We start from the raw sequence: 27468 nt of genomic DNA on the forward strand, positions 1-27468 counted from the left end.
GTGTTGCACCTGGGTCAGGACAATCCCAGACCTGAGCACTGCATGGGAGGAGAATTCACTGAGAGCAGTCCTGCAGAGGGCCCACAAAGATACTCAGAGGGCTGGAGCACCTCTCCTGTGGAGAAAGGCTGAGAGAGCTGGGGATGTTCAGCCTGGAGATAAGAGGACAGAGAGTAGTGAGGCCCTGGCACAGGCTGCCCAGAGAAGCTGTGGGTGCCCCATCCCCGGAGGTGCTCAAGGCCAGGCTGGATGGGGCTTTGGGCAAGCTGGTCAAGTAGGTGGCATCCCTGCACATGGCAGGGTGCTGGAACTGGGTGATCTTTAGGGTCCCTTCCAACCCAAACCAGTCTATGATGCCTTGTTTATTGAGGTTGGGGATGAACTGACAAATTTCTTCCTGATTCAAAATATTCAGCTAAAAAAACTAGGGACACAGCATGGATTTAGCATATTATATTGACATAAATAAATCTTTTGTCACATTTTTTGTGGATGTCATAGTAAACTATTTTTTTTCCTTTAACTCCTGAGAATTTGAAAGAATAAAAATATTTATGCTGAGAAAAACCTGTCACAGTGTTACATTTCATTTCACACTGTAATAGATCTCCTTCTCTAAGCTCATTTCTTTATGAGCTGTGAATTAAGAGTGATCTGCAAGAAAACCACCCATTAGAATAGCATCTCGTGGATACCATATAAAAAGTATTTATAGTGCCCTACCAAGCCAAAAAACATATGATCAGCGTAAGACAATCCTTCAGCATCTCTGCCTGAAGTCACATCGAACTGTCTGTCAGGGAAAGAGGCAGATCTGCTTTCCATTAGCTCTAGTGAGCTGATCTATTTGGGAAGTTAGCACTCCATTGGATCGGCAAGCCAAATCAATTCACCCTTTTATCACATCTAATACGAGGGCTGCTGTGGAAGTAGAGGGGAAAACAGGCTGAGATACTATGCTAAATTGTCTCATAAGCATTCAGCAACCATTTCAGTTCCAAATCCCCATTATCGTAGGAGCATTATACCATTAACTCTCTCTTACACAGAAGGATATGCTTCTGCTTGCTTACTGCAGGTAGCCAAAATGAAGGGCAACCTGCCACCAAGGAGACAACTCCTCTCCTTACAGGGCCACATGCACACACAGCACAGTACAAATGTACACTGCTAGCTAGTTGTGCAGGGTGAGGCCTAACTTTTGCTCACAGGACAGGACCACAGCCAGCCTAACATCTAGAAAAAACCTTAGACCCTACATAAAAGAGAAGCTAGTGAAGAATGGGCCAGGACAATTATTGTCAGTGGTTAAGTTCTTTGCATAAAATCCCTTACAACACTGAAATTAAGATTTCATTAGCTTACCAAGGCTGCTAACATGAAAAGCTGTAAATGAATAACAAAACATAGGAATATATGTGCTAGAAATAACTACTTGTCTCTTTATTTACAAAGAATATTTTATAAATTTGTCAGACTTACGTATCTGAGTCATCAGAGCTGGAGTCATCGTGACTTTGTTCAGATTTCCACCTCTTGTGCCTATCAATAAGTTCAGTCAGGTAGGAAGTTTTCTTTGCATTTCGTAAAATAAATTTGTGTTTTAAGAGCTCCTTTGCAGTAGGTCTCTAAAAAAAAAAGTCGTATTTGAAAGTATTAAAGTAACTCACTGTAAAAAAAAAAAAGTAAGAAAACCAGACCAATCTTGATGTAAATAAGTATTTATAAAGACATACAGTATCTACAAATAAAAATTAAGATGCTGGTGAATATGCCACTCCACTCCATAAAAGCTGAATTACACTCCTTCTTATGTAGAGACTTATGATAGAACTTTACAGAAGTGCCAAAACAATATACTAAATTAATTTCTTTTGACATTCAAATGTAGTGGAGCCTGGGGTTATCACTCACAGCAGAGTTTTCCAACATCCCTATGGTTATTAGAATTGTTGCCTCCACTTCAAAGCTTTCTGAAGAGTTTGCATAGCGCTTTACTAACCTAGCTCTTAAACCTCATATATAAAAACAAATATTCACAAGAAAATCTCTCCCTTTTAAACCAGTTTCTGCATTAAGGCTAGGCAAAGCAAAAATACATTTGCCTCCTTAAAAAACTGTAATTACTTGTTCAAGGATTTCTCAGGTTTCAATTTTATTCTGAATCGTATCTGTAATATATATACATACATACATATATATATATATATATATAAATGTATGTATAACTCTTTTGATAAAATCTGATCAAGTTTATCTGTGGGTGGGCTATTTCCTTACCTGTCCTACTCTGCCTGTGCATCTCAAAATGCTTTGTCCATTTTGAAAGAGTAACTTCTGCATGAAGTAAGCTTACAGTTCATTCATTTCTTAAAAAACAGAGTGGTAAATAAATACTGTTGTTATCAGTAAAGGAAGAAGTAACTGAACTTTAAAAGGGCAAGTTGCAACTTTCAGTTAATCTTTCCCTGTAAGTCACTAATAAAGATTCCCCCTTTAAACTCCTGTAAATGTTTTTTTCCACAGAGAATTCATGTAAACCAGTCAAGTTCTTTATGACATACTGAAGCACAAGTGAAACTCACAAAGCTTGGGTCCTTGTTCAAGCAGGCCTCAACAAATTCTTTGAGGGATTTACTGAAGTTTCCTTCCAACGTTGGTGGATTGTTCTTAGGAATGAGGAACAAAACCTTCATCGGATGTAATTCTGAATGAGGTGGTTCTCCTTTTGCAAGTTCTATAGCTGTTATGCCTAATGACCAGATATCTGCCTGTAAGAAATAATCATTTTAAGATTAAGTTGGAGAAAGAGGAAACAGTGTTGCTAGCCAAGGCAGATTTTAAATCTTTACTGTAAATCATTTTATATGTAAATTGTTCTTGCTAACAGTCAGATTATGTGGTTAACCACATAAAATAAAAGAGTTCATCAGCTGTTTTTACTCTCAATCATAAAGCAGTTCTAGTAAGAGTTTGAAAACTTATTCAACATTCAAAATCGGTTGTTTCTAACAAATCTTTTTAAAATAATGGAAGGGTTGTTATAAACTAGCGCTTTACCTCCTATATTCAAGTTTACTATTTAAGTATGAGGCAGGACACAATGCTGGGATAAAAGATGTTATAACACGCATTTTTCTTCAGTATCAGCCAGTACAACTATAAGAAATCGAATAAATTAGAATATAATTTTCCTGGGGTTTAACACTGCCTCATGTATCATTCTTTTCACAGACTAGTGAAACACAGTCTAGAACAACATTAAGCAATTTTTTCACCCCAAGATTTTAACCAGTTAAGTACTTGGTCCAAGTAGCTTCTGAAACATGGAAAGTGTTTTTCTACCAGATCTGCTTTGTAAACCTCCTGAAAGGCATGTCTTGTAGGCCAAGAAAGCCTGCTGTACATGAAACCTCTCTAAAGTCATGCTCATACAAAATGCCAATCCAAAGGTTTTCTGCCAAGCTAGAGGGGCAAGTCAAATGACACTGCAGAGATCAGTGCTAGATCTGGTACCATTTAATTTCAGCAATGAGTTGGATTCACATTCTCCTGGATGTCACAACATGCAGACTGTTGTTTTAGGGTAGATATATTTCTTTCACAGATTTTCATCATCAAAATGAACTATTCCTTCCAGGAAATTTAGTCTCTCTGGCACCAAACCCTGTTGTCAAATCTGCCCGAAGTAATGCATCCTAAAACTTTATGTTCTGGTGAAACAGCACATTGGGTTTACGTGACAAGGTTTTGGTAGCAGGGAGCTACCAAAAATCTCTGTTCCAAACAAGGACAAGATATCAATTAAGTACATTCAAGTTTTGGTTTTCAAGATCCATTTCCAGGTACTGGGTAAAGAATTCAATTATCACTACTGTCCTTATTAAGTGACACTCTAATCCACTGTGTCTGCTCAGTTGATATCCTTGGTTCTCTCTGACCAACTCATACAGGACTACAGGTTGATAGCTACATAGCACTACTAAAAACGGGCTCCTCCTTCCTTGTTCAGACAGTATTTATTCTATTATTAAAAGCGTAGTTACTTAATTTTGTAAGTCAATATGGAAAATATCTAAGTTAATTAGCATACCATCAAATTTATGAAATGATGCCTTGTTAGCCCATGTTACAGAACCACCATCTCACACTGAATGCAGAGGATTATGTATGTAAATGAGCTCTGAGTTCAACTTAGCTGATAATGCTGTTATTAAGATAAGTTCTCCTCAATTCTGAGTACAATTGTGAGTACATTTCCTCTAGTAGGAAAGCTTTTTCTTGGATATGAAAGAAAAATGTCACCTGTGAAGAAGGTTCTTTGTGTTAGCAACTGAGAGTTATTATTTCTGCTTCCTTCTGAATCTCAGTTCAAGAAAAATGTGTTAAAGCCATATAAATCAGTAATTTTCTTCTGCCAGACTTTCAGTCACAGATGGAGCATGTATGTTTATGTATAAAAATCAAGTTCATATACGTTTATGCGTGCATGAACACTTCATTTTTTTCCCCCGTCACATATTTATAACCTTCTACTGTTAACGACCTTCCTCCACAAAAAATGAAATATGAAGTCCAATGTCTTTTACCTTTGAATCATATGCAGACTGCTTTATGACTTCGGGTGCCATCCAAAATGGCGTTCCCACAAAGGTATTCCTCTTTATTTGTGTATCTGTTAGTTGTCCTGCTACTCCAAAATCTGCCAGTTTTACTTCTCCTTGTTCAGATAGCAATACATTAGCCGCTAGAATAAGGACGAGGAAATAGTGTTAGAGGAGCTCATGCAGTATAAATTAAGACTCTTGCAAAATCACATCTCTTAGTTTCAACTATCATGATACAAATACAAACAATTTACCTTTAATATCTCTGTGGATTTTCTTTTCTGAATGTAAGTAATCAAGTCCTTTGAGTATCTCCCTCAGTATTGTGGCAATCTGGGTTTCATCAAGTGAGCCAGGTTCTAGCTAGGAGACAAAAGAAGAATTTATGTGTGTGTGTGTGTGTGTGTATAAAAGGAGAAATGGAGAGACCAGAAATGGAACTGTGAGCATGAAAGAAATCCTTCTACCACACCTCAAAACTTCTCGTTTGCTAACTTTGTAACATGAGACACAATCCACAACACCCTCAAGAAAATACATAGTTCTAAACTAAGTTGTCTTGTGAAAAACAAATATTTAAGTTATCTAAAATGCTTCTAAAAGTTTTTAAATGTTCCATAAAGACACAATTTCAAGTTATCACGTTATTGCTTTGTGGTCAAGTCATACAGAGTCTTTGAAAATTATCTACGTTATCAACTTCTTCTTAAGATTACACTGAATTTAGATGTGCAAGTCTATATGGACCCAAATCTCAAAGTCTGAGAAGGAAAGCGAGGTATTTAAGGTGCCACATCAGCCATCTCATCCAGCATTACTATATGTTAGATGAGATTGTGTGAAGTTCCCCAAAACACAACCCAAAACTCTAGGCTGACAAAGCTCCGCATATTTAAGAAGTTTTCTTTCTTCCACATAAAACTGAAGGTGTAAGTCTGTAAATCATTAGAATGAACAATTCTGAGTAATTTCATTCCAAGAAGAGACAGCAGGGGGAGGATATCTCACAGCTCTCTGCTTCTGAGATAAATTCTGAAACTGAGTGTGCCACTAACTTGAAAGTGATAGAGAAAGGTCACTGCCTAAAACAGGCTTCCTAACCAGTAAGGGCATTTTGAGAGAAACACAAACTCAGAGAACAGTTCTGGTGCAGGGTGGTTGGGCACTGGGACGGGCTCCCCAGGGCAGTGGTCACGGCACCAAGCCTGCAGAGTTTGAGAAGCATTTGGACAACGCTCTCAGACACATGGTCTGATTTTTGGGTGCTGCTGTGTGGAGCCAGGAGTTGGACTCGGTGATCCTTGTGGGTCCCTTCCAGCTCAGGATATCCTAAGGTTCTACTCCTGTATTTTAGGCTACCCCAAAAGAACAGCCACTGAAAAACATATCAGATAAAAATAAAATACTACGTCCATCAGAAATCCTCACCTAGTAAGCAGGAAAAAAGGTAGGATTTCAGGTGATCCTGACAATGTATTATTTGTTTTTATCTTTGTAGCCTTGCTTTCGACCTTTTTTTTTTCTTTACTCTAGCTTTGAAAACATCCTCATAAATGGTTCATCTCAGCATTGATATAATCTCAGTAAAACTAACATTCTGTTCTTGTGAGAGCAATAAATGGGCACACACGTGATGCTGCCACTCCCTGAAGCCCACAAAGACATTCTCAGGGCTTTGCTTTGGCTAGGCTGCAAATACCAGTTCAAGACTTGGCAACCATGGCACATTACATCTAACAGTGGGAACTCCTCTGTCAGATGTTAGCTCACCCAAATGAGCACAAAGATGGGAAAACAGGCTGTGACTTGGACTACTGGTGCCTGTACCTTCACCACAAGCCTATTAAAATTGAGAGCCTATGTATTTGTAATTGCTTTAAGTGCACTTTCTCTCGCAAGGTGTGACTTCGAAAATAGCCTCTAGGTATTCAAGCACAGGAGACACCAGGCTAGTAAGTCATGCATACGCTTCAACCACAGAATTTGAGGTCCCCATGCAGCCTTGCTTTGTGTAGAAGCAAAATAAAGAGTGCCAATTCTCATACTGGATTCCAGCTGGGGACCATGGTGTGTATGTTTAGAGCTAGGGAAACAAGCAGCAGGACATGAATTCAACATGGATGAAGCACACAAGATGCTTAATGTACAAACACTTGGACGATGATTTCAGTTCTTCAGTTCTGTAGCAAAATCCTTTCAATGACATTTCAAGACGTGACCAAAGACTTTGTACTATTCTAGGCAACAACTTACAGAACAAATATGTTCTGTATATTGGTATGTTATCTGTATATTCTCTGTTATCACACAAGTGAATGAATGTGATTTTAAAAAAAAAAGATACAGAAGGAATATTTGAGAACATTTGTTTTCTTCCCACTCTTACACACCTTTTTGACGTATTAAGTTATAGAAGTACACCCAAACAGTTTCTAGTTGCTTTTCTTTTTGCTTTCTCTCTTATGCTTTTTTCAGGACAAAACTATCAGAACAACAAATATACTTTTTTCCCAATATATCTTTATTAGGAACATTATCTATTTCTACATAAGCACATGATTCCTTCTTAGAGGGTATGGGAACTAAAGGAATAAATGGGTTCAAAAAGGTAATCCAACTGAAGCACAGCAGCTCAACTGCCAGAAGTCTGCATTTACCAGCCTCTCCTCTCATCTTCAGGATGTCAGCAGCAGACTGCCACACAGGCATTTATACTTTCACTCTTTCTTCAAGCATTTATTAGTCGCCCCAGGTGAGAACAACAAACTGTGCTGCAGACAGTCAGTCTCAGTTGGTATGATAATTTGCACGTACTCAAAACACGTATTCTCATTTTTATAATACTATTTTTTAAATCCACAATAAATACAATACTGTATGTGATTTTTTATTTTTTAGATGGCTGAAATGAATTGCCAGCATCCAGGCCAGGAAAATGCAATCTACATTGAACCTTTTGAATTATGATTCAAAATTGGGCAATTATTTTGTCAATTTATCTGGTGCAATTAATCTCATCTTTCAAACATATTGAACTACCTCTATAACCATTCTTTGTCAAGCAGATCTCCTTGCAGCACTCTTTGATGGAAGAGAAATGGAATGGATACGGTTCACTAAGTTTGCAATTTATAAGGTTGTACTTTTTTTCTCTCTTCTTTCTTAACACAACCAGGGAGAATTGTGTTAGGAGAATTACGAAACAGAAAATACCGTTTTCAGCCTTTAGTGTTCTCTGGTTGACTGAAGATCAGCATTCAAAAATGTTTATATCCTGCTTCCAATATTAGGTTGCTTAGCTCCCTACCATCTCTATAAATAATCAGTCATGCCTCATGGAAAATAATATTTTCCTGGCATTGAGAAGCATTTTTTTCTCCTTTACTGGAATATCCAAATTAAAACAAAATGTTTTGTTTAAGGCATCTGGTTATGCTACCTTCCAACTTAGAAAGTAATAATTTCACTTGTAAGACCATAATTTTCTGCTATTATTACAAAAAAGAGTATCACAGACAAATGATACCACTACTGTTTCCAGAATTATAGCAGAGGACAATTAAGTATGTGAGGTAAGGTAACAAAAATCAAGTTTACTTACTAGATCAAGTGCAGAGCCTCCGCCCAGATATTCCATTATTATCCATAACTTTGTATCCTGCAAAACAAAAAACAACAGAAAACACATTAAGTTTTAAAACAATCAGTTATCATTAAGTTATAATGGGAATCATTCCATTCTTTTTGCTGAAGAATCTACTGCTTTAAATTACTATAAATGTTTAGCTGTTCCTCCAAAACACCTTTGGATTATTCTTTACAATGTGATATTACTTTTAGTCCCATCTGATGTGGAATTCATTTAGTCTGCCACAAGCTATTTACACAACTATCTGTGCTCAAAAAAAAGAAAAAAAAAAAATCTGTTCATCTAAATCAACAGGAGAAAAGCTATTTCACATTTACCAATAGGTAAGAGGGCAGACATTAGAAGCTGATTGCTTCTAAATAACTGATGCATACTCTTAAACATCAAACTCAAGTTCATTTTATGGTACCTCCTTTGTGCCCTGATACTTATGATACTATAATACGGATTGTAACCAGGCAAGAAGAATTTTCTCTTCAATTCCTGCCAAACAGTCGTGTAGCAGGACAACTCTTGCCTTTATGCTGAAAATATGAAGAGCATCTTCAGTGCTTAATTCAATGGTCAAAGCTTCAGAACTGGGAAACAAAAAAGACTAGAACCAAGACTGGACAATTGCTCTGAAGCTCTGAGTTCACTTAACATGCAGGAGCCACCCACCTACTTGTTCTTATCACCCTCATGAGTATATTCTGAAAAGTATTTGCTGAGACATGAAAGAGACAGGAAAGTGGAGGAGTATAAACTCATACATTTGAAAATTCTGATTACAGACATTCAAAATACCAAATACATCATATATAGTAGATTTCCTTTCATTAGTATAAAATGTCTTGATTTTATTGATTATCTTTGTTCATACAGATACTGCAAATATTTTCTTGCATAACTTGACTCCTGTCTAGGTTGAATTTCATTTAATTTATTCTTCACATCACTGCATTGTTTCAGCTTCTTGAAAGGTAACCCACAACTTATTTGTCTCTGACCTAAAGAAGAATACAGGTAAATTGTCTCCTCTATTGTCCATGTATCTAATATAGGGTGTAGAATTTTGGACAACTATGTTCAAGAAAGATGAAGCAAACTAGTAAGATAAAGAATTATTCAAGATAACTACTGCAATTTGTTAGCTTTAGATAGTAAAATAAAAGCTGAAGAAAAAAATCGAGCTACTATATTCTCAAGGAAAAGTTTGATACATATTACAGGAGTGTTTAATAAAAAATATGCCATACACTGTAAAAGAGACTGGACCCAGTCACTTCTCTCTGCTGTTTGCAGTATCTTATTCTCAGGTACACTAAGAGAAGCATCAAATCCATCCACCCTACAGTAATGCACCTCCTGTAGGTAACAACACACAGCCCTCCCCACCTATCTCCAGATTCACAAACTGTACCATTGTTAAGATCGATCTTGGATTAGTTCCTTCATCACCCACTATTTTTAAACACAGAGATCCCATTAAATTTAGATACTTGTTCTTCAGGAGTCAATACTATTTGACAAACATTCAATCTTGTTAAAAAACTTTAAAAGAACCAAAACATTTTTTTTAGGAAAAAAAAATATTTAAAATACAATTTATCTTATTTAGATATAGCATTTGGATAATGCTTATTTTTTGCAGACACAACAGACATTCCAAGAATCACTCCCTATCTTGAAAGGGTCCCTTAACAATTCTGAAATACATACTTTGCTGTTAAGAGTTTCTCAGATTTTGCCTTAAATGTTCTGGGTTCTAACAGTTCCAGAACAAGCATGCTTCTGAGAGGTGCCTTACTCTAAGTTCCTTCACATTCAGAAAAATTCCTCAGCCCAATCAAAATTATCACATATATTTTATATATTCCTACATATAAAAAACCTCACCTGCTTCCATCTGAAAATCTGTTTTTTAAAGCAGCATGAAATGTCCTGAGTATTCCAATTTTATGTGTCTACAAATAATAATTCAAGCACAAACATGTCAGCTGTATCACTCTCTACCTGTTATTCCAATGCAACTGCCTGGATGGAAAAGAAAAAGGCAGGGCAAATGAACCCCTTGATCCACTCTCAAAAAAAAACAAAATGAAATTTAAAAAAAAAAAAAAAAAGAGATGCGTCTTCCTTTTTCTACTATCTCAATTACCATGTGGATTTAGAGAAATAATTTTAATTAAGATGTAACTATTTCCCCAAAGAGAAATTCTCACAGAACTAGATATTGAATTTTCCAGCCTCAGAATTGAAAGAAAACTTTGAAAATAGTTATTTAAAATAAGTTGCAAATTAGAAATCCAGAAGTGGCATAAAATAACTAAAAATAATAATTAAAGAATATAATTTCAATTGTGTAGATACACAACTGTGCAATATAAAATTACACAATAATAAATTACAGAAGTCAGACTTTTTTTTTTTTTTTTTAAATCCTCACTTATCTTTTCACTTTTTTCCCTAGTTTGCTCACCCTTTTCTCCTAAAGCTTTCATCATCAACTGCTTAGGGTCATATGTCTGAATTTACAATGTAGTAACCATGAATCCAGTAAACTCAGGAATACGAAGGTTTTAAAACAAATCTAAAATTCAGTAAAGTGTGGAAATGCTGTTAGGACACGTAACTATCAATAGATATCCTAGTGTGAAGCTAAGCAGCAGCTATCTATTACAGTTATGGCACCTTTATATTTGTAGCCTGAGCTTAAAAGCAATCTTCAAGGTCCACAGTTCATCCTTCCCCTTGCCACAGAAATGCTGCTCAACTTCGAGGCCTGTATTTATTTAAAGTTTTCAACATTCATGCAAAATACCTGCACAGAGGTAACTACTGTTGTAGTGAATCGTACCATCACCTTCAACTAATCCCTACTGGAAGTCTTTGGCTTTCTTAGTTAAAATCTGCACACTGCTTAAGAAAAAAAAGAAAAAAAAAAGTGCTTTTGGTAAAGCAATTTAATGAATTGCTTGATACATATTTTACTTTTAGAGCCAGTAACCTGTATACACTTATTTTATGCCACGCAACAACAGCAAAACGCAAGTAGGGCACCACTGTCAACTCACTTTGGCATCACCAGAGTAACAAACCTCCCTCCTCTTGCCCTTCCTTTACAAGCATCTCTGGCATGCTTCACAATCCCTAACTTACTGTCACTTTCCTTTTTAAGGATGTTGAAATTATTTTTCTTGCCTGTACTTCTTTCTTTGTTCAGCACTTATCCCGCATTTTTCCTTTCAAAGGAAGCACCAAAATCATTAAATCTTCCATAGCCTAGATTAATAATTACGTATTTACACAAAATCACTCGCATTTGCAAAAAGAAGCTACACTTACATACTCAGACTAGGACCATTAAGTGTTCAATTTTAAGATCCAAAGCAAGACCAATTGTCTTCTTAAGCATCAGTCCCAACATAGCATTTATTTTTCTTCCAAGCACAGTGGAGCCATGGTGAGTCATCAAGCCAAATTTAGGATTAGTATTTCTCTAGATGAGCGCATTAATTGAAGGCACACGGTACATTTCCTTTTTCAACGTAGGAACAAGAGGTTTTTTCTCTGGTGCCGTGAAATTGGGCAAAGGAACAGCTTTGGAATCTAAAAGCTCTCTCACAAATGCAGAGCTTCTCTGAACCCTTTCCAAACTAGGATGCTCTTCTTACAGTTGGACTTCTGATTTTAACTCTAAAACCACACAAAAGCCTTACAATAGCAGCTTTATTTCTGATGAAGTATTCACCATTTATTCACTTAAATACCATGAAAACAGTTGTAAGATAAGTGCAGTTGCAGCAAGTAAAGAACTTCTCTTAATATGCAAAATCAAAGGCCACCCACTCCCCCCAGCTATCCAACAAAAAAATATCCCCTACAGTCTCCAAAGCACAACAGAAATCAGAGTGTAGAAGAAATATACAGAAATAAGTAATCAAGATTAAAATGTTTCTTTACAAGTCATTATGAAGCTAACAAAACATTTCAAACATGGAGAAGACTAGCCTCAGAGATTTGTTTGTGTATTTGTTTATGTATTTAGCAGGAAGAATGTACACACGTGTTTCTTTGCGGTATGATATTAAACAGGAGAGATTCACCTATGTACTGGGTTTATGTGGCAAGGTTTTGGTAGAGTGGGGCTGCAGGGGTGGCCTCTGTGAGCAGAGCCCAGCAGCTGCCCCATGGCAGGTCAGAGCCAGCTCCAGGTGGCTCCAAAAGGGACCCAACGCCGGGCAGAGCTGAGCCGGTGACGTTTGTTGTGCCTCTGGGAAAGCAGTTTTAAGGAAGGGAAAAAACTCCTGCACAACAGCAGCCGGGAGAGCGAGGAGTGAGAAGCAGCCCTGCAGCCCCCAGGTGAGTGCAGCAGGAGGGCAGGAGGTGCTGCAGGCAGGCAGCAGCAGTTCCCCTGCGGCCTGTGGAGAGGCCCCTGGTGGAGCAGGCTGTCCCCCTGCAGCCCATGGGTCCCACACGGAGCAGATCTCCACGCTGCAGCCCCCCCATGGGTGGAGGAGCCCCCGGTGGAGCAGGTGGATGTGGCCTGGAGGAGGCTGCGGCCCATGGAGAGCCCCCGCAGGAGCAGGCCCCGGGCCGGAGCTGCAGCCCGTGGAGAGGAGCCCACGCAGGAGCAGGGGTCTGGGGGGATTTAGATGTTATCTAAATCACCTTTCCTGAGAGACAGAGGGGTTGCAGAGAATAAGATAATACAGCGTCATGAACAAGAAGGACCAGAAGAACTTGAAGCACCAGCTGACCTGTGCAGTGCTTCAGAATTTAGCCAGAAGTCTTAGAACGAGGAAGTCAATTAATGCACTTTGAAAACAGTTGCACAACCGTGAGCCCGCCTGTTTTTAAGTGAAACAAAATCCTCCCACCTATTGTAAGAATATTTCCCACCTTAAATTCATGGTGCATAATTAGCAGCAGAATAAAAGGTACTTAATAAACAAACGTGAAATCCTTTTACTGAAGGCTTGGTTTGGTTCAGAGACAAATGATTGGCAAATCCCACTCAGAATCTGTATTTGCAAACATTTTAACATGTCAATCATTACAAGGCAGAAGGAATCATAAACTAGAAGTTACATATTTGACTGAAATAACACAACAGATCTGCTAATCAAAATATGAGCTAGATTAAGTTCATCTATACACTAAAAGCTTTACTATCGTTTGATACTGTAGGTTTTTCTACTAACCCAAAGACAGAGGGTATCCAAACACCCTGATCAGAACCTCAGTTAATCTGGAAAATACAAACTAGTTACAAATCACACAACGTGATGTATGATACTTTGTTTTGGAAAGGAAGAAGGATTTTACAGATACTTCACATGTGTTTTTAACCATGCATCTGAAGCCCATGCTCAACTATACCACCAGGTGGCACAATCACAATGCCAAAGATGCTCTCTCACTGCCCCCCAGCAAAGGTCCAGCCCCAAAACAAGCTGTGCAACCAAACAGAAGTACAAAAACCACCTGTCTAAGGTGAAACTGAAAACACCTGACACTCCAACACCCTTCGTGAAAAGAGGAAGAGATGATTAACCAAACAAATGCATCCTATTTGCTCACAATCATCAAGTTTAACTTCAGGCATCTTTTTATTCATTCACCATCCCCTTCGAACATCAGGTCACAGCAGCAGTCCCTGCCTTGTTACACAGGATGAAGAATAGGCAGAACCTGGCATTCAAGTCCTCATTACCTTGTTAACTCAAATGGACATCTGTGAGTTTATATTCAGAGATAAGGTAGCGATCAATCAGAAAAAAAAAAAATAGGATGCTATGAATGATGCTTTGAGACACCAACAGGAAATGGTATTTACCTAATTGTGGCACTTGCTTCTCTTAGACAAGCTAAAACCATTTCACAAGCAACAATAAACGTTGCCATCTTCTCAAATCTGAAAACATCTATCAAGAAGTATCAAGACCTCCAAAATATTTTACATGCTTTTCCCCAAGAGCTTACAACTTCTAGAAAAAAAGGAATATATATACAATAATGATTCTAAACTGTTAGAGAGAAGGCACCTATAACATGAAATACCACCACTGGTCCTTGAAACTCATCAGGATTTGCAACCTTTCCAGTTGTTAGCTGACTCTTCACTTTCTAGATCCACAGATGAGTGCTAGAACAAGTATCGATTGTCAGAAAGTGAGTTCTTTATCAGCACACACATAAAGGTATCAACAATATTCAGCAAATGCATGTTTTTGGCAACAAATACTCCACCTCAGGGCCTCAACTCCTGTCATATCTAGGCTAGTAATAAATATTACCTTGATATATTATTGGTTCAATTTAAACCTAACCAGAACTAGATCCAGTGTTACCATATGTTAACAATGCGAAGTGCACCATTTGCTTGCATGCCATTCTTTCCAGAACACGATCCTTGGACAGAGAAGGTAAGGAACGCACTGTTAAACTTCACACAGCACTTCCACATGCCAGTTAAGATCGCTCAGTGTCATTTAATAACTTCTTTGACAGATGAAAGGGATGTGACAGAGGATACAATTCACTGATCACAAGTTATTTACACTGCAGCTTCTCCGAAAGGTGAACATCTCGGCCACACAATTCTGTTAAGCTTAAGTAACAAATAATCAAGCTCTCCCCCCTGCAAATGGGCAAATCGATTCTACCACTCCGTATCTAGCTCCTGCAGCTGTACAACAGCTATCAAGAAGGGCTATAATGTTTTTACAAGTGTTTGGAACTATCTTCACAGGGGACAAAACCAGATAAAAATCTTTCATCGCCTATTCACATCACCTTTCTAACACACTATAGTTTGTTCTTAAGCACAATCTCAGTAAGTAGTGCTGTTTTTCTCGCGTATCTGATAAGCAAAAAGCTCTCCAGCCTTATTACAAGGAACAAGGAATTCCCCTATCATTCCAGAGCCTCCTAACAAGTTTATTGAGTTTCACCATTCATTAATCCTTCACTAGAATTTCCCTTGACAAATTATTCATCTGCTAATGTTCCTCCATCTATTTCCACCTACCACAATATAAGCTTGTATAGATTGATATATCATTTTATCAAGAGGGATGTTATTTGTTTACGACATCAGATTCCATTAAAAAAAAAGAAAAAAACCACCATCTATATTACATAAAGATGCTGATACCTGAAGAACCTGAAAATCACATGACATGGAAAAAAAAATGGTTGGCTCTGAAGAACAAAAGACACTATTTCACGAGAGAACAAGGCTAAAGTCACAGATAGATACTCTATACCAGATACTCCATATAAAGTCACACAAAGATACTCTCTGCATAAACTGTCCTCTCCCTCCCTTTTTCTCCTCCCCATCCTGTCACAACAAATGGTCCATGCCTTAGAATAGTGTCTTCAAGGACTGTCCAGTGTTCTCAGAAAGGTGAAGAAACTGAACACCAAGTGAAACACCAAACAGGCGCAGTGAACTGCCATCCTTAAAATTGGTACCCCCCCGCTTTGGGGTTTTGAAGTGTAAGAAGAGCAAAGGCAGATGTCATAAAGTACAGATCAAGATATTTATTCAGCAAGAAAGCAGAAGCAAAAATCTAGTCATGCTGAAGTAGATAATCTGGTATACTACTGAAGACCACAGATAAAGTTTATTTTTCTTCTTACATGAATGACTATTACCAATTGACAGGCTCCAAAGAGAGAAGAAAAAAAAAATAATTGCTCTGAACATCAGTTTTCTCCAGTAAAAAAATTGACAAAGGAATAACTAGATTTGCCTTTGAAAGGCATTTAAGTATTTCATGAATTTCAGAGTCTCCAAATAACATAACGCCTCCCACATATAGCTAGGTCTCTCGATTTATTAAAATCGATATTTATTATAATCAATATCCACCAACAAGCTAGAAAGCAGTGTAGCAATTCTTAACCCTAAAAAAATAAAAATAAAAAATCTTCCACTGATTCTAGAAAGTTACTCAAATTAAGAAAATAAAAAAATGTCTTTGTTTCCTTCTCATCCACTCCCAGAAGAGGGTAACCGCTTAATAAAATAAATATTTGTGATTCTGTTTAGCTTGTCTTACAGGAACAAAATGAACTTGATAAGATTTACACTAGCTTCAGTGTGGTACTGCTCTTTTCTGCATTTTCAGTAGTAACTTGCTGAGAAAAAAAAAGTGCTAGAATAACTCCCAGAAGGGAAAAAAAAAAAAAAAAAAAAAAAAAAAAGAAAAGGAAAAACAAAGCAGTTGTGAAAGTTTCGTTCACTGAATTTGATTTAAATATATATATATACACTTGAATATTTTGCCTCTTTGAATACCAGAAGGGGCATAGAAATAACACATTGTGGAAAGACTACATACTAAGAAAAAAAAATCCTACAGTTGACCACTATATTTACATTTGAAATGTAGAAGATTACAAATGAATTTTGTAATGAAACTATGAATGCTGATTATTGCAACAGAAAATCTCAGCATTTGGAAAAAAAAAAAAAAAAAAAAAAAAGGAAAGAAAAACCAGCAAACAATTGTTGAACATAAACAGAAAATGAGCTAGTTTAATCTATCAATTTTACCAGGACATATAAACATTTTAAGCCTGGAGCAGCTGCAAGTTGTTCATAAAATCCATAGGTAAATCTACACTTATATATCTCTGGAAAAGAATTAGATGGGTTCTTATTTTATAGGATTACCTTAACATATTTAAGGTACAACCTACAAACCCTTGTATTTATACAGGACAGCCCAGTAAGAAAGCCAACTAGGTGGCAAATATTAGAAGTCCTTTACATAGTCAGAAAGCTCTTCCCCAGGCTTAAAGAAGTCAGGCTATCAGCTAAAAAAATATTCCCAAATCATAACAGAAAAAACAAGACAAAAATTGTTGCACAGGATACCTGCAGTCATATAGGACATTAGGAACAGATACCTCTTAAAAGGTCTGACTGTCAACTACACTCTCCAAATCCACACCCCTAGACAAAATCTGCTCAGCAAATACATAATTCACTTTTACCAACAGTCTACTCTACTCACAAATATTCTCATAAGAAAAAAAAAAATTGGCAAGAAAGTTCCTCCTCATGTTTCCAGCCACATTGCTAGAGGGTTAGTGGGTTTCAGATGTTTACTGGAATAAGAACAAGAAAAGCAAGACCTATAGCTCAGCTTCCCTATGGATGATCTAATGGGGTGGGGAGCAGAAGTCACCCCTGAAAAGTTTGCTTTTATAAAAAATAAATAAAAAAGCTAACAGCTAACATGGGATTACTGTGTTTACAGTTCTGATTTCAAGATAAACAACTGTTCATTTCCAATTCATCTCCCTACTACATAATAATTCTACAGGCATTTAGAAGTGTATACAGATATAAAAGATACAAAGAAAGACAGCTGTGCTATGTTTAGGTGGCATCTCTGACAGGAAAAAAAAAAATCCAAAAGATCTATTTCACAGGAGAATGAAATGCAGCATTTTGTTTCTGTGGAACTTTCCTCAGGTAAAGCTCTCTAGAAGTCTAAACACATGAAGAATTAGGTGGAAATATCTGGGTATAAAATTAATTATTTGGAGATCCATTAAAAAAAAAAAAAAAGTATTTTAAAATTATGTGGAGCAAGCATGTGGTTTTCTTCTCCCCTCCTCCCCCCAACTTTATCTTTAAGGATCGTGCATTGAGAAAAGCTCAAGTTTTGAATCTCATCCAAAGTATGGAAGACAAAACAAGGGATGGAGGGGAGCATACATCCGAGTACAAACCCAGGAAGTATAAAGTATCTTTTTGCCTTACACTGAGGGCACAAATGGACAAGGGTTACTGACAGAGATGCGTATCTTCACAAATCTTAATGGGGCTCTGCAACCAGCTGATGAGGCCTCAGGGAGTTCTCAAAAAGATTTTCATGAAGGAGTCATGAACAAAAACCTTTAGGAGATGGTAATGCTGTACTGAAGATTATTACCACGCTGGGGTGCAGGGCTGATGAGCGTATTTTGTCTGGGGAGCATTTCTGAGGCGCTTACCTCCTTTGAAGTCTCTTGGCGTCAGGATGAATGCTAGCTGTCCTCGGGCTGCCATCCCTTTGAGGGGAGGGAGATACAGATGAGCCCAAAGGTTCTCTTCTAAACACAAGTCCTTATGCAAGCTGGCCAAAAGGTCCCTGCAATCAAAGAAATCATTGTGGTTTTGCATGTGGCGCATTTATGTCCTTTAATCAAGGTTTGTCAGCCATCTAACGTTCAACCACAAAGGAAAAAATAAATAAACGCATCTGCCAGGTAGCCAACGCAGAACAGAGACTAAGGAGAAAGAAGAATTGTTGGACACTGTGTACTCCACGAAAAACACAGGCAATGTGATTTTTCAGACTAAGCAGAACAGCACCCTCAGGGGACAGTATTATGTATGTATAATTGTATAAAAAAAATGCTATTTGCTTTTGGAATCATTTTCCAACACACTGGAATTCCTGCCTTGTTCAGATCCCAAGGAAAAGAGAATTGTCATTTCTAGACACGAGGACTAGTCAATGCATCCTACAACCTAACGCAGCAGTCCCTCTTCAACCATGACCTCTTGCAGATACCATGGCAGTATACAACTGATCCCAAAATGCATTCTTTTTGCTGTGCGCTAGTCTAACAGAGCTTGCAGAGCCACTCGCTAGAGGAAAAAAAAGAAAAAAACAATGAAAGTTCTGTCGCACTGATAAAAGATCTCTTTTGCACAATATTTAGATTTAGCAGACTTGTATTAGCATCCCAACATACTAGAGCCACGAGCTCCGTGTTTCCCTTCGCCTGAGTCATCCCTAACAGTGTCCATATTCTCAGGCTCCTTGGCGTGTTTCCTGGGGACATGCCCTTCCGTCACAGAGCAGCATCCTTACAGCCCAGCTGTCACAAGCCTGGGCTTGTCATACTAAGCACATGATTCCCCAAAGCCCCAGGCTGATGGGCAACCTTAGCTCACACCAAACCCAAACTGCGCTGTAGTAAAAGCAAACAGACGCATAATTCTTGTGGCGGCTGCAAAACCGGTTCCTAGCTAATATGCACGAAAAACTTACACAAGTAGAGAACTGCTCCCATTTCACTTTCTAAAGCAGTGGGCAACCACTTCTACAGAACACTGCACAGCCTGGGAGAAGACCTCACTGGGAGCAGCCCTGCAGGGAAGGACGTGGGGGTGCTGGTGGCCAAACAGCTCGCCACCAGCAGCAGTGTGTGCCTGCAGCCCAGCAGGCCGACCAGAGGGGTGGCCAGCAGGGAGGGAGGGGATTGTGCCCCTCTGCTCTGCTCTGCTCTGCCCTGGGGAGGCCACACCTGGAGGGCTGCGTCCAGGCCTGGGGGCACAGCACAAGGAGGGCGTGGGGCTGTCAGAGCGGGGCCAGGGGAGGGCCACGAAGGTGGTCAGAGGGCTGGAGCACCTCTCCTGGGGAGACAGGCTGAGGGAGCTGGGGATGTTCAGCCTGGAGTAGTGCAGGCTCTGGGGAGATGTCACCACAGACTTAATGGGGGCTTATAAAAAAGACAGGGTGACTTTTTACACAGAAAGGTAGTGATACAACAAGGAGAAATGGTTTTAAACTAAAAGAAGGTACATTTAGGTTAGATACCTGAAAGAAGTTCTTCACTCAGAGGGTGGTGAGGCCCTGGCACAGGCTGCCCAGAGAAGCTGTGGATGCCCCATCCCTGGAGGTGCTCAAGGCCAGGCTGGATGGGGCTGTGGGCAGCCAGGGCTGGTGGGAGGTGTCCCTGCCCATGGCAGGGGGCTGGAGCTGGGTCATCTTTAAGGTCCCTTCCAACCCAGACCATTCTGTGGTTCTATGAACACTAAGTGTACAGGAGTCCATACTCTTCCATTTTGCACTTATCTATAGCCAGTTTCCCTCTTACCTCTTCAAAAGTGGAGGTGGTAGGTGAAAAAACATGTTGCTTACACCCATCACACTTTTAACAGTTAAGCTTTTTTATCCCCTAGCATGGCTGACAATAGACATTCCCTTCCTCCCTGTCCACCAGGCAAAAAACTACTTCATAACCATGCCTACCCAGTCCATACTTAGTGGGAAAGAAATAACTCCAATCTGTGGCAGATCTATTCCCAAAGATCAATGAGTGAGTGATCCATAATCAAATCATAATCTATACAGAGCTGCATTTTAGAGAGAAGACCACCAAATGATTATTAATACTCGACAAAATCCCAAAATGAGAAATTGAAAGCAAAAGTATGTCAACGTTAGCTTGCAGAATTCACTCCTCCAGGCAAACTGCATTATAACAAAAGCAAAACTATCAAGTGAACTTCTTTGCATCCAATGAATAAAAAGGAATTAGCTAAAAAAAATCCACCAAAATGCCACCTTATTAGCACATAAGTACCTTAGACCTATTTCACTGCAATTGCTGCTATCAGTTACACTCAGCCAAATTACAAATTACCACCTGCTCTGGACCAGAAACAAACTTCCAAGAGAAAAAATAAGGCACACAGGAACCCCTTCACCTCCATTGTCCAGAAAACAATTTTTCTAATGCTTCCATCTGTTCCTGCTTACCACTACGTCAAATTAAATTCCAAAGGAAAGGTCCAACTCAAGTTTTCTTCTCCTTTGTAGAAATATCAATCCACCCATCAGTTTAATCCTTTCTACCACTTATGTGTACAACTCCCCGGATCTTTTGCATCCCTGCTCTGCAGCCTCTAAGTCTTTATTTCTCTTTTCCTTTTCACTGATGCATTCACATTATCACTGAACCCCACTGCTCCTTTTACAGAATATTCATAGGCCAATCCTCTTTCTAAACCCTTAGCTACTGATGAAGCTGTATTTATCAGCCCTAAAATTGGCTGGGATCTTCAACCCAGGCTTCTGCCAAGCTCATTCCTCCAATCCCTGTAAAACACGTAATTTCCACTTTCCCTCTCAAACAACACTTCCTTTGGCATCTAATTACTGTTAAAACCACCCTCTATTCACACCCCTCATTTCCATTTTGCCTTCCTCCCTGTGTTTGCATTTCCTTCGTACAAATTGCTGTTTCAAGGAGCTGTTAAAGAAAGCAGAGCAGGAAAAAGCCTCAGAATCTCCAAATGACCTTTTTTCCCCCCAACTGTTGTTACGTAGTAGCTTAAGAATTTCTTAGTATGGTGAAAAAAGCGGGGAAAAATATAGAGAAACAAACCTTAAGAGCTTAGTTGAAAACACTGGTTCCTAAAACATCACAGTTCTTTTCATCAGAACTAACACGGCACAAACCTGTTTATTCACTGTGGGACTTTCCTTTAGAAGTTCACTATTTCTGAGTTTCTAAGCTACTTTTCAAATAACAGTTTCTGAAAGCTATACATTCAAGCATTTTGATATGTTTATTGACTTGTTCCGTAAGGTGCCATGATGTTATTCCTTTACACATGGGAAGAACATGACATTTTTCCTTTTACACAACCACCTCCATTCAAACCACATGAAGACCTAAGCTTCATTTGGCCTGAAGAACTGTACAAATGCCCAAAGATATTGAAGGAAAAGAAAATTTACTGAGCAATAAAAACTGCCTAGTGTTAACACTGAAGATATGACGAACATAATAACTATTATGAGACAAGATTATGGTGGAGAGAAGTTTATAATCAACATGGCAAACATCCTAGAAGCACCCAAGAACATAAGATCAATATATATTGGTGGTCATCCTCCAGGAGACCTCTTTGGGCAATACGCACACCAACATTACTACTGGCTGATTAAAAAGGTTTCATACATAACGAAGTGGCAGTGTGTGTCCATAAAACAGCGCACGATCTCCTCCACTACCCCCTACTTTAAAAAAAATAAAATAAAAATTAGTTTTGCCTACTCACTGAGCTGAACCTCTTCACTCAAAGTGCAAAAAAGTGCTGGTGCTAGGGCGAGGAAGCGGCGAGTCACAAGGCAGAGCTGGATTTCCCCTTGCAGCAGCAGACGAACAAAGCTTGCACCTAGATGCCATACTGACATTCCCTTTTCAGATATCTCACAGGCCAGCAGTTACCACACACCACGAAAGGACATATGTCAAGCAATGTTATACGCTGTTAAAAAACCCTTGCTAAGTCATCCTGATCTGTATGGCCAAGCTAAATATGAGGCTTCCTGTTACAGCTTCAACAAGCAACAAAGCTTGTTACCAAAAAAAGTGATCCCTCTCTCCCTTAGCCTCCCAATTTCTGGGCTCACCCCCTCCACCTTTTTTTGCCTTGAACACACACCACCTGTCTGGCTAATCCGTAAGAGGTGATTTTGGAAGGGGTGAAACCTGGAAGCAGGATGGGAATGAGATGCTGTTGCTGCTTATTTCAGCAGCAACCAGCTGTGAGATCAGCCTAAAAACAGGTATCAAAACGTGAAATTATGGAGCTTTCAAGGGTTATCACAACAAGCATGACACATACGACTTCCAAGAGACAGTATTTTACATTGAGCTTTCTAAAATTTGATTTAAAACAACATGGTTAAGTACCTAGCTGTTGGACAGCATGAAATACGGTTATTACAAATTCTCAGTTTGCCTTCAGATATACTAGTGATGCCTCCCAATCTCAATAGGCCAGTACAGTAAGAATTATTTACCAAAAAAAGTGTAGCAGTTCAGAAACGATTACACTGATAAACAGGAAAAATTCTTGAAGTCACTATGTATTAGATAGATTTTTTCACAGATTCAGAAAAAAATAATATCTACATTAGATTCCAGAAATAAGAATCTCTTAGACCACTGAAAGTAGTGGAACAAAAAAATTGAGTCACAAATAGAAATAATATCTTTGAATAAAGACAATGCAAATGAGGAACTCCTTTCTCTTTAAAGAGCACAAGAAAAGGCTACAGGCAAACACTCAAGTAGTAAAGACTATAGGCAACTAAGGTTCAGACTTGCAAGGTAATCATCTCTGAAATTTGAAAGGAGCAAACTATTTTCAGTGTGAACAGGGCCTCGGCATAAAACCACCCATGCTAGAAACAGAATGTACAGGTTCTTTCATAGACTCTTGCTTTTGTCTTATTTATGGCTGTTATGGGCTGTGTTAATGGAAGCTTTCAACATCTTCTTTAAATAGGTACTCCACCCAGACCTGAAAGCCTAGCAGAACTTTTCCAGAAACTCCCTTCCTGCCTCCATCAGGGCTGTCCAGGCAGATGGCATTTTCTCATTTACAGTGGGCAAGAGAGGACAGACACCTGTCCAACTCCTCTGCCAGGAGAGAACCAGGGGGTTTATGAGGGGCTTTGGAAGGAAAGCAAGAATACCTGTACAGGAACTGCCTGACGTGGAGTCGTGCCTCATTTTGTTCCTAACACTCTCACTTAGGGTCACATCAGTTCAAAAATCCTCATAAATGTTAAAGCAAGCCAGTTAAAGCTGTAAAGCAAAAGGATGCTGACAGAAAACATGTTAAAGTCACATATAAACACTTGCATTCAACATTACGTTACGTAAATAGCCGTGGCAAGAATATTCAACATGTGCACTCTAACACCCTTGAGTTTACTGAGGTACGCAAGCTTTTATCTTCCCTTTAAAAAAGTACACGTCATTTCTAGATGTAATTCGCTTAGCTTGGCCATTCACCCACGGCATCCTGTCCTATTTTGGTACAACAGGTTAGAAAGCACTGACCCATCAGCACTTCAACAAGGATAAGTTTCCATATGTCCAGATAAGCCATTTCCCCACCTTCTCTTGGATAAAAATCAAGGCTGAACTTCAGCCTGTCCCTGGAATATGGGCTTTCCAGACCTCAAACTGTTCCTGAAGCTCTCCACTGAACGCATTCCAGCCCCGCAGTGAACTGGACACTGTTATTTCAGGAATCACTGATGCCATCTCCACCAAGGCCCTAGCCAATACGTGATTTATTTTGGCTTAGCTACAGCGTTACTTACAGACCTCACGTTCATCTGACTGTCTAAAATAAACTATACCTTACTTTCAGAATCACTGCTTTTCGAAAAATATATACTCCTAGACTTCATTTACCTGAGCGTGTTGTTCTACAGAGCCCAGTTAACCAAACTTCATAGAAGTGGCACATTTTCAAGGCTATACTGTGTCATTCATAAAAGTTAACCAGCAGCTATTTTCTGTTTTCTTGCCGTATGTATGAATGACAGTTTGACTTAGAGCTGTAATTGCAGTATAACAAGACATAGAAGTAACTACTGGTGCAGGTATAAAGTAAAAGAAAAATTATCAGCAGCTAGCCTTTAAGACTCTTACCACTGTCAGTTCTTTTTATAGATTTCTTTTTTAATCATTCTTAAATAGTTTTACAGAATACAAAGCCTTCCAGGTAAAAAGAAGCAGGAAATAAACCAGAAGTCTGGGTCTCACTGGATCCAGTTTAAGCAGTTCAAAAGAGGGCATCTCCAAAGCTACAAAGGGTGCCAGAAAAATACATCTGAAAGATGAAAAAAACATGACCTTAGAGATTTATTTTTTTCTAAATACATTATAGAACTAGGTAAATATTGGTTTTCTATCACTAGTATCTGTTTATATTGAATGCTGAAACTACTTAGTGATCATTTGCTCTATCATTACATTCATCTGTAGAAAAGTCTATGACAGGGACTTAAAGACTACATATATATATACACACACATTATATATGTACGTATACATACATGAACATGTACATCTCAGTTTTTATCCATATATTAAGCTTGGCTTTGAGTAACACACATATATGCAAAAAAAAAAAAAAGGGCCAAGATTATCCAAAACTATTCTTCAATCATATAAGGACAAAATAACAGAAACTAATACATTTCTAAGTAGTAATCCAAGAAAAAATAAATACGAAAATATTATGAAGTTACAATAAAACAATGATTAATGTTACTAACACAGCTGAAGAAAAAAATTCAGAAAGGCATCTCCATCTTGGAATTAAAACAGATTCCAAACAGCTTGGACTGAACAGGACAAGAGGAACAACTTTAGAAACAAATCTAAGCTCTTGAAAAGCTGGTGAAGCAGAGGGAGATGCAGAAAGCAGAGCTGACTGGCTCCTACAGAGAAAGAAGTTTTGGAATAAATGGCACAGCAACACTGTTAAAAGGATATAGTACAGCAAAACTCAGAAGAGATGGAAAATAACTTTAGATAATTTAAAAACAAGAAGATTGACAAGAAATGCAGAGAATCCTTACTCCATTAAAAAGGAAGCAGTGGATGCTGTTACCTAAAATCTAAAGAAGGCGACAGACCCAGCCAGGTTTCATAAATCAGCTTTGTAAGAATCTAAAACGAGCTATATTCCTCTGCATGGAGCATTTAATCAGATCACAGGCAGAGCAGATGAACCTTTCATTTGGAAGAGATTAAAGAACAGATATGGCCCCCACAGCAGAGAGAATGGAGTCATTGCCCACTTCATTAGGCCTACTTCATAAAGGATCACTGGTACAGGTTTTTTAACGCACCGTGGCAGATACGGAGTCAGTCCCTTTAGATATATGCACCCATATAAACCATGTTGCTGTGATATGCTCCAAGAGCAACCATCTAGTTATTTATGACCTCCTGTAACAGACAAAAACCCTTTGTGCTAATAGAGTGGGAACATGAGCCTACCATATTTTGAAGTGTGCCCTTCGTACTTGCATTTCTGTTTTATATAAAGACTTCGGGGTTTCTGACAAGGAGCCGTTCCTCAAATTAATTTATATTCACAACCCACTTCGTTACTGCTTATAGCTTTGTTTAAACAAACTCAGCAATTACACACAAACCTCCAACCAAAAAACCTAGAGAGAAAGAAGACTTGCTCCATGCAAGCAGAAAGCTGTTTTTTAGGTCTTACTTTCCATGTTAAAGTTAATACTTCACACATATAGATATGGCTTATTCTCTGGATATAAAAAAAATGCTATAAAGTAAGTATGTTCCTGAAAAGATGAACTCAAAATATATATAATTTAAAAATAAGGTAAGAAAATTTCGCAAGGTACATCATACTGCTCTGAAAAGCATAGCTAAAAACCACTTTTAGAAACAAGTATTTCTAGGACGCAGCAACTGTCATTAACTCATTAGAGATACCACCCATTTTTAGTTGTACTTCCACATCTGTGTTGTTCTGGAGACACCAAAAGCTTGACGAGCTATTCTCACGAACATCACGACACCAGTAAGAGGCCTCAGGCACGCACAGCAATATTATACAAGCCTTCTAAAATTTCAAGCAACAGCTCCCTTAACACACTAGCTTGTATAATCACGTAGCTGAACTGAAGCAGGCATTGAATAACAGAGAACGAAGAGCAGTACAAGAAGGATTTCTCAAAGAAATATGATTCAGATCTTTATAAACTAAAGAAAAACTACCTAAACATTCCAGCTACCTGAAGAACCTTCAGAAATTTAAGTTTTCATGGTATTACCATCACGTTAACCACCCTTAATGAAAATAAAGAATACCTTTAAAATGTTTGACAGATTTTAAGAAGATGTCATAACTGGTCTTCTGCAGCTCCACAAGCTTTCCCTACAAAGGGACATGAAATATTCATCATCGGGTCTGCAGAGTCCCAGATGGGACAGAAATACTTCTTTTCTGGTGCCTTCAAACTGGTTATAACAATATAAATACCAGAAAGTTCTCATAAAAGCTACTTATTCCTACTTAACAATTGACATGGGAATACTTGAGGGGGAAAAAAAGAAGTTATTACATAATAAAAGACACCTCTTCAGCTCACAAAAGGATGTGTAAGAAACCCAAGGAAACAAAGGCTGATCTGGAGCATGAAGAATAAAGAAAATGAGAGGGAGAGAGAGAGAGAAAGATAGAGCATAATTGTTATTGGAATCATTATTTGCCTGTCAAATGTAATTCACAGAAAATCAATTTAACACTTCTCTACAAAAAAGCTCCTCTTTCTGCCCATGATCCATCCACCAGACACAGGCCCAGTTCTCATCACCCAGCACAGGCTTTAAAGAGTAATACTTGCTGCAGTGGCAGGCAACATGCCCTAAGATCTTACGTTTTCCTGCTTGATCACTTCAAGGAATATCATTCTGTGAGGAAAAACCTGATCTCTTTCTTGTAATTAGTGCTAAAATCTCATGGATATTGACAGAATTAAATGATGGTCAGACCTTTCGCTAAATATGGCAATCTCAGCTTGCACAGGCAACGAAGATCTGAAGCAAATAAACCTGGATTCCCAGCCAAGA

The 27468-nt window shown here is 38.5% G+C and overlaps 1 protein-coding gene across 2 annotated transcripts in view; it reads right to left on the reverse strand.

Annotated features, from left to right (window-relative positions):
• Nucleotides 1–27468, reverse strand: part of STK24 (serine/threonine kinase 24) — a 51303-nt gene that overhangs the window by 7898 nt on the left and 15937 nt on the right. Inside the window, exons 1-6 of one of the 2 annotated variants that reach the window (XM_082751406.1) lie at nt 18259–18386; nt 8209–8265; nt 4862–4970; nt 4590–4747; nt 2586–2771; nt 1483–1628 (exon numbers count right to left, since the gene is read on the reverse strand). In XM_082751406.1, coding sequence (XP_082607532.1) covers nt 1483–1628; nt 2586–2771; nt 4590–4747; nt 4862–4970; nt 8209–8244 — 635 coding nt within the window. In that variant the 5' untranslated portion in view covers nt 8245–8265; nt 18259–18386. Of the gene's footprint in view, nt 1–1482; nt 1629–2585; nt 2772–4589; nt 4748–4861; nt 4971–8208; nt 8266–18258; nt 18387–27468 lie in introns of those variants that run through there. The other variant, XM_082751405.1, reaches the window with a different exon arrangement.

Source organism: Aythya marila (genome assembly GCF_965140915.1).
Source record: "Aythya marila genome assembly, chromosome: 1".
NCBI lineage: Eukaryota > Metazoa > Chordata > Aves > Anseriformes > Anatidae > Aythya > Aythya marila.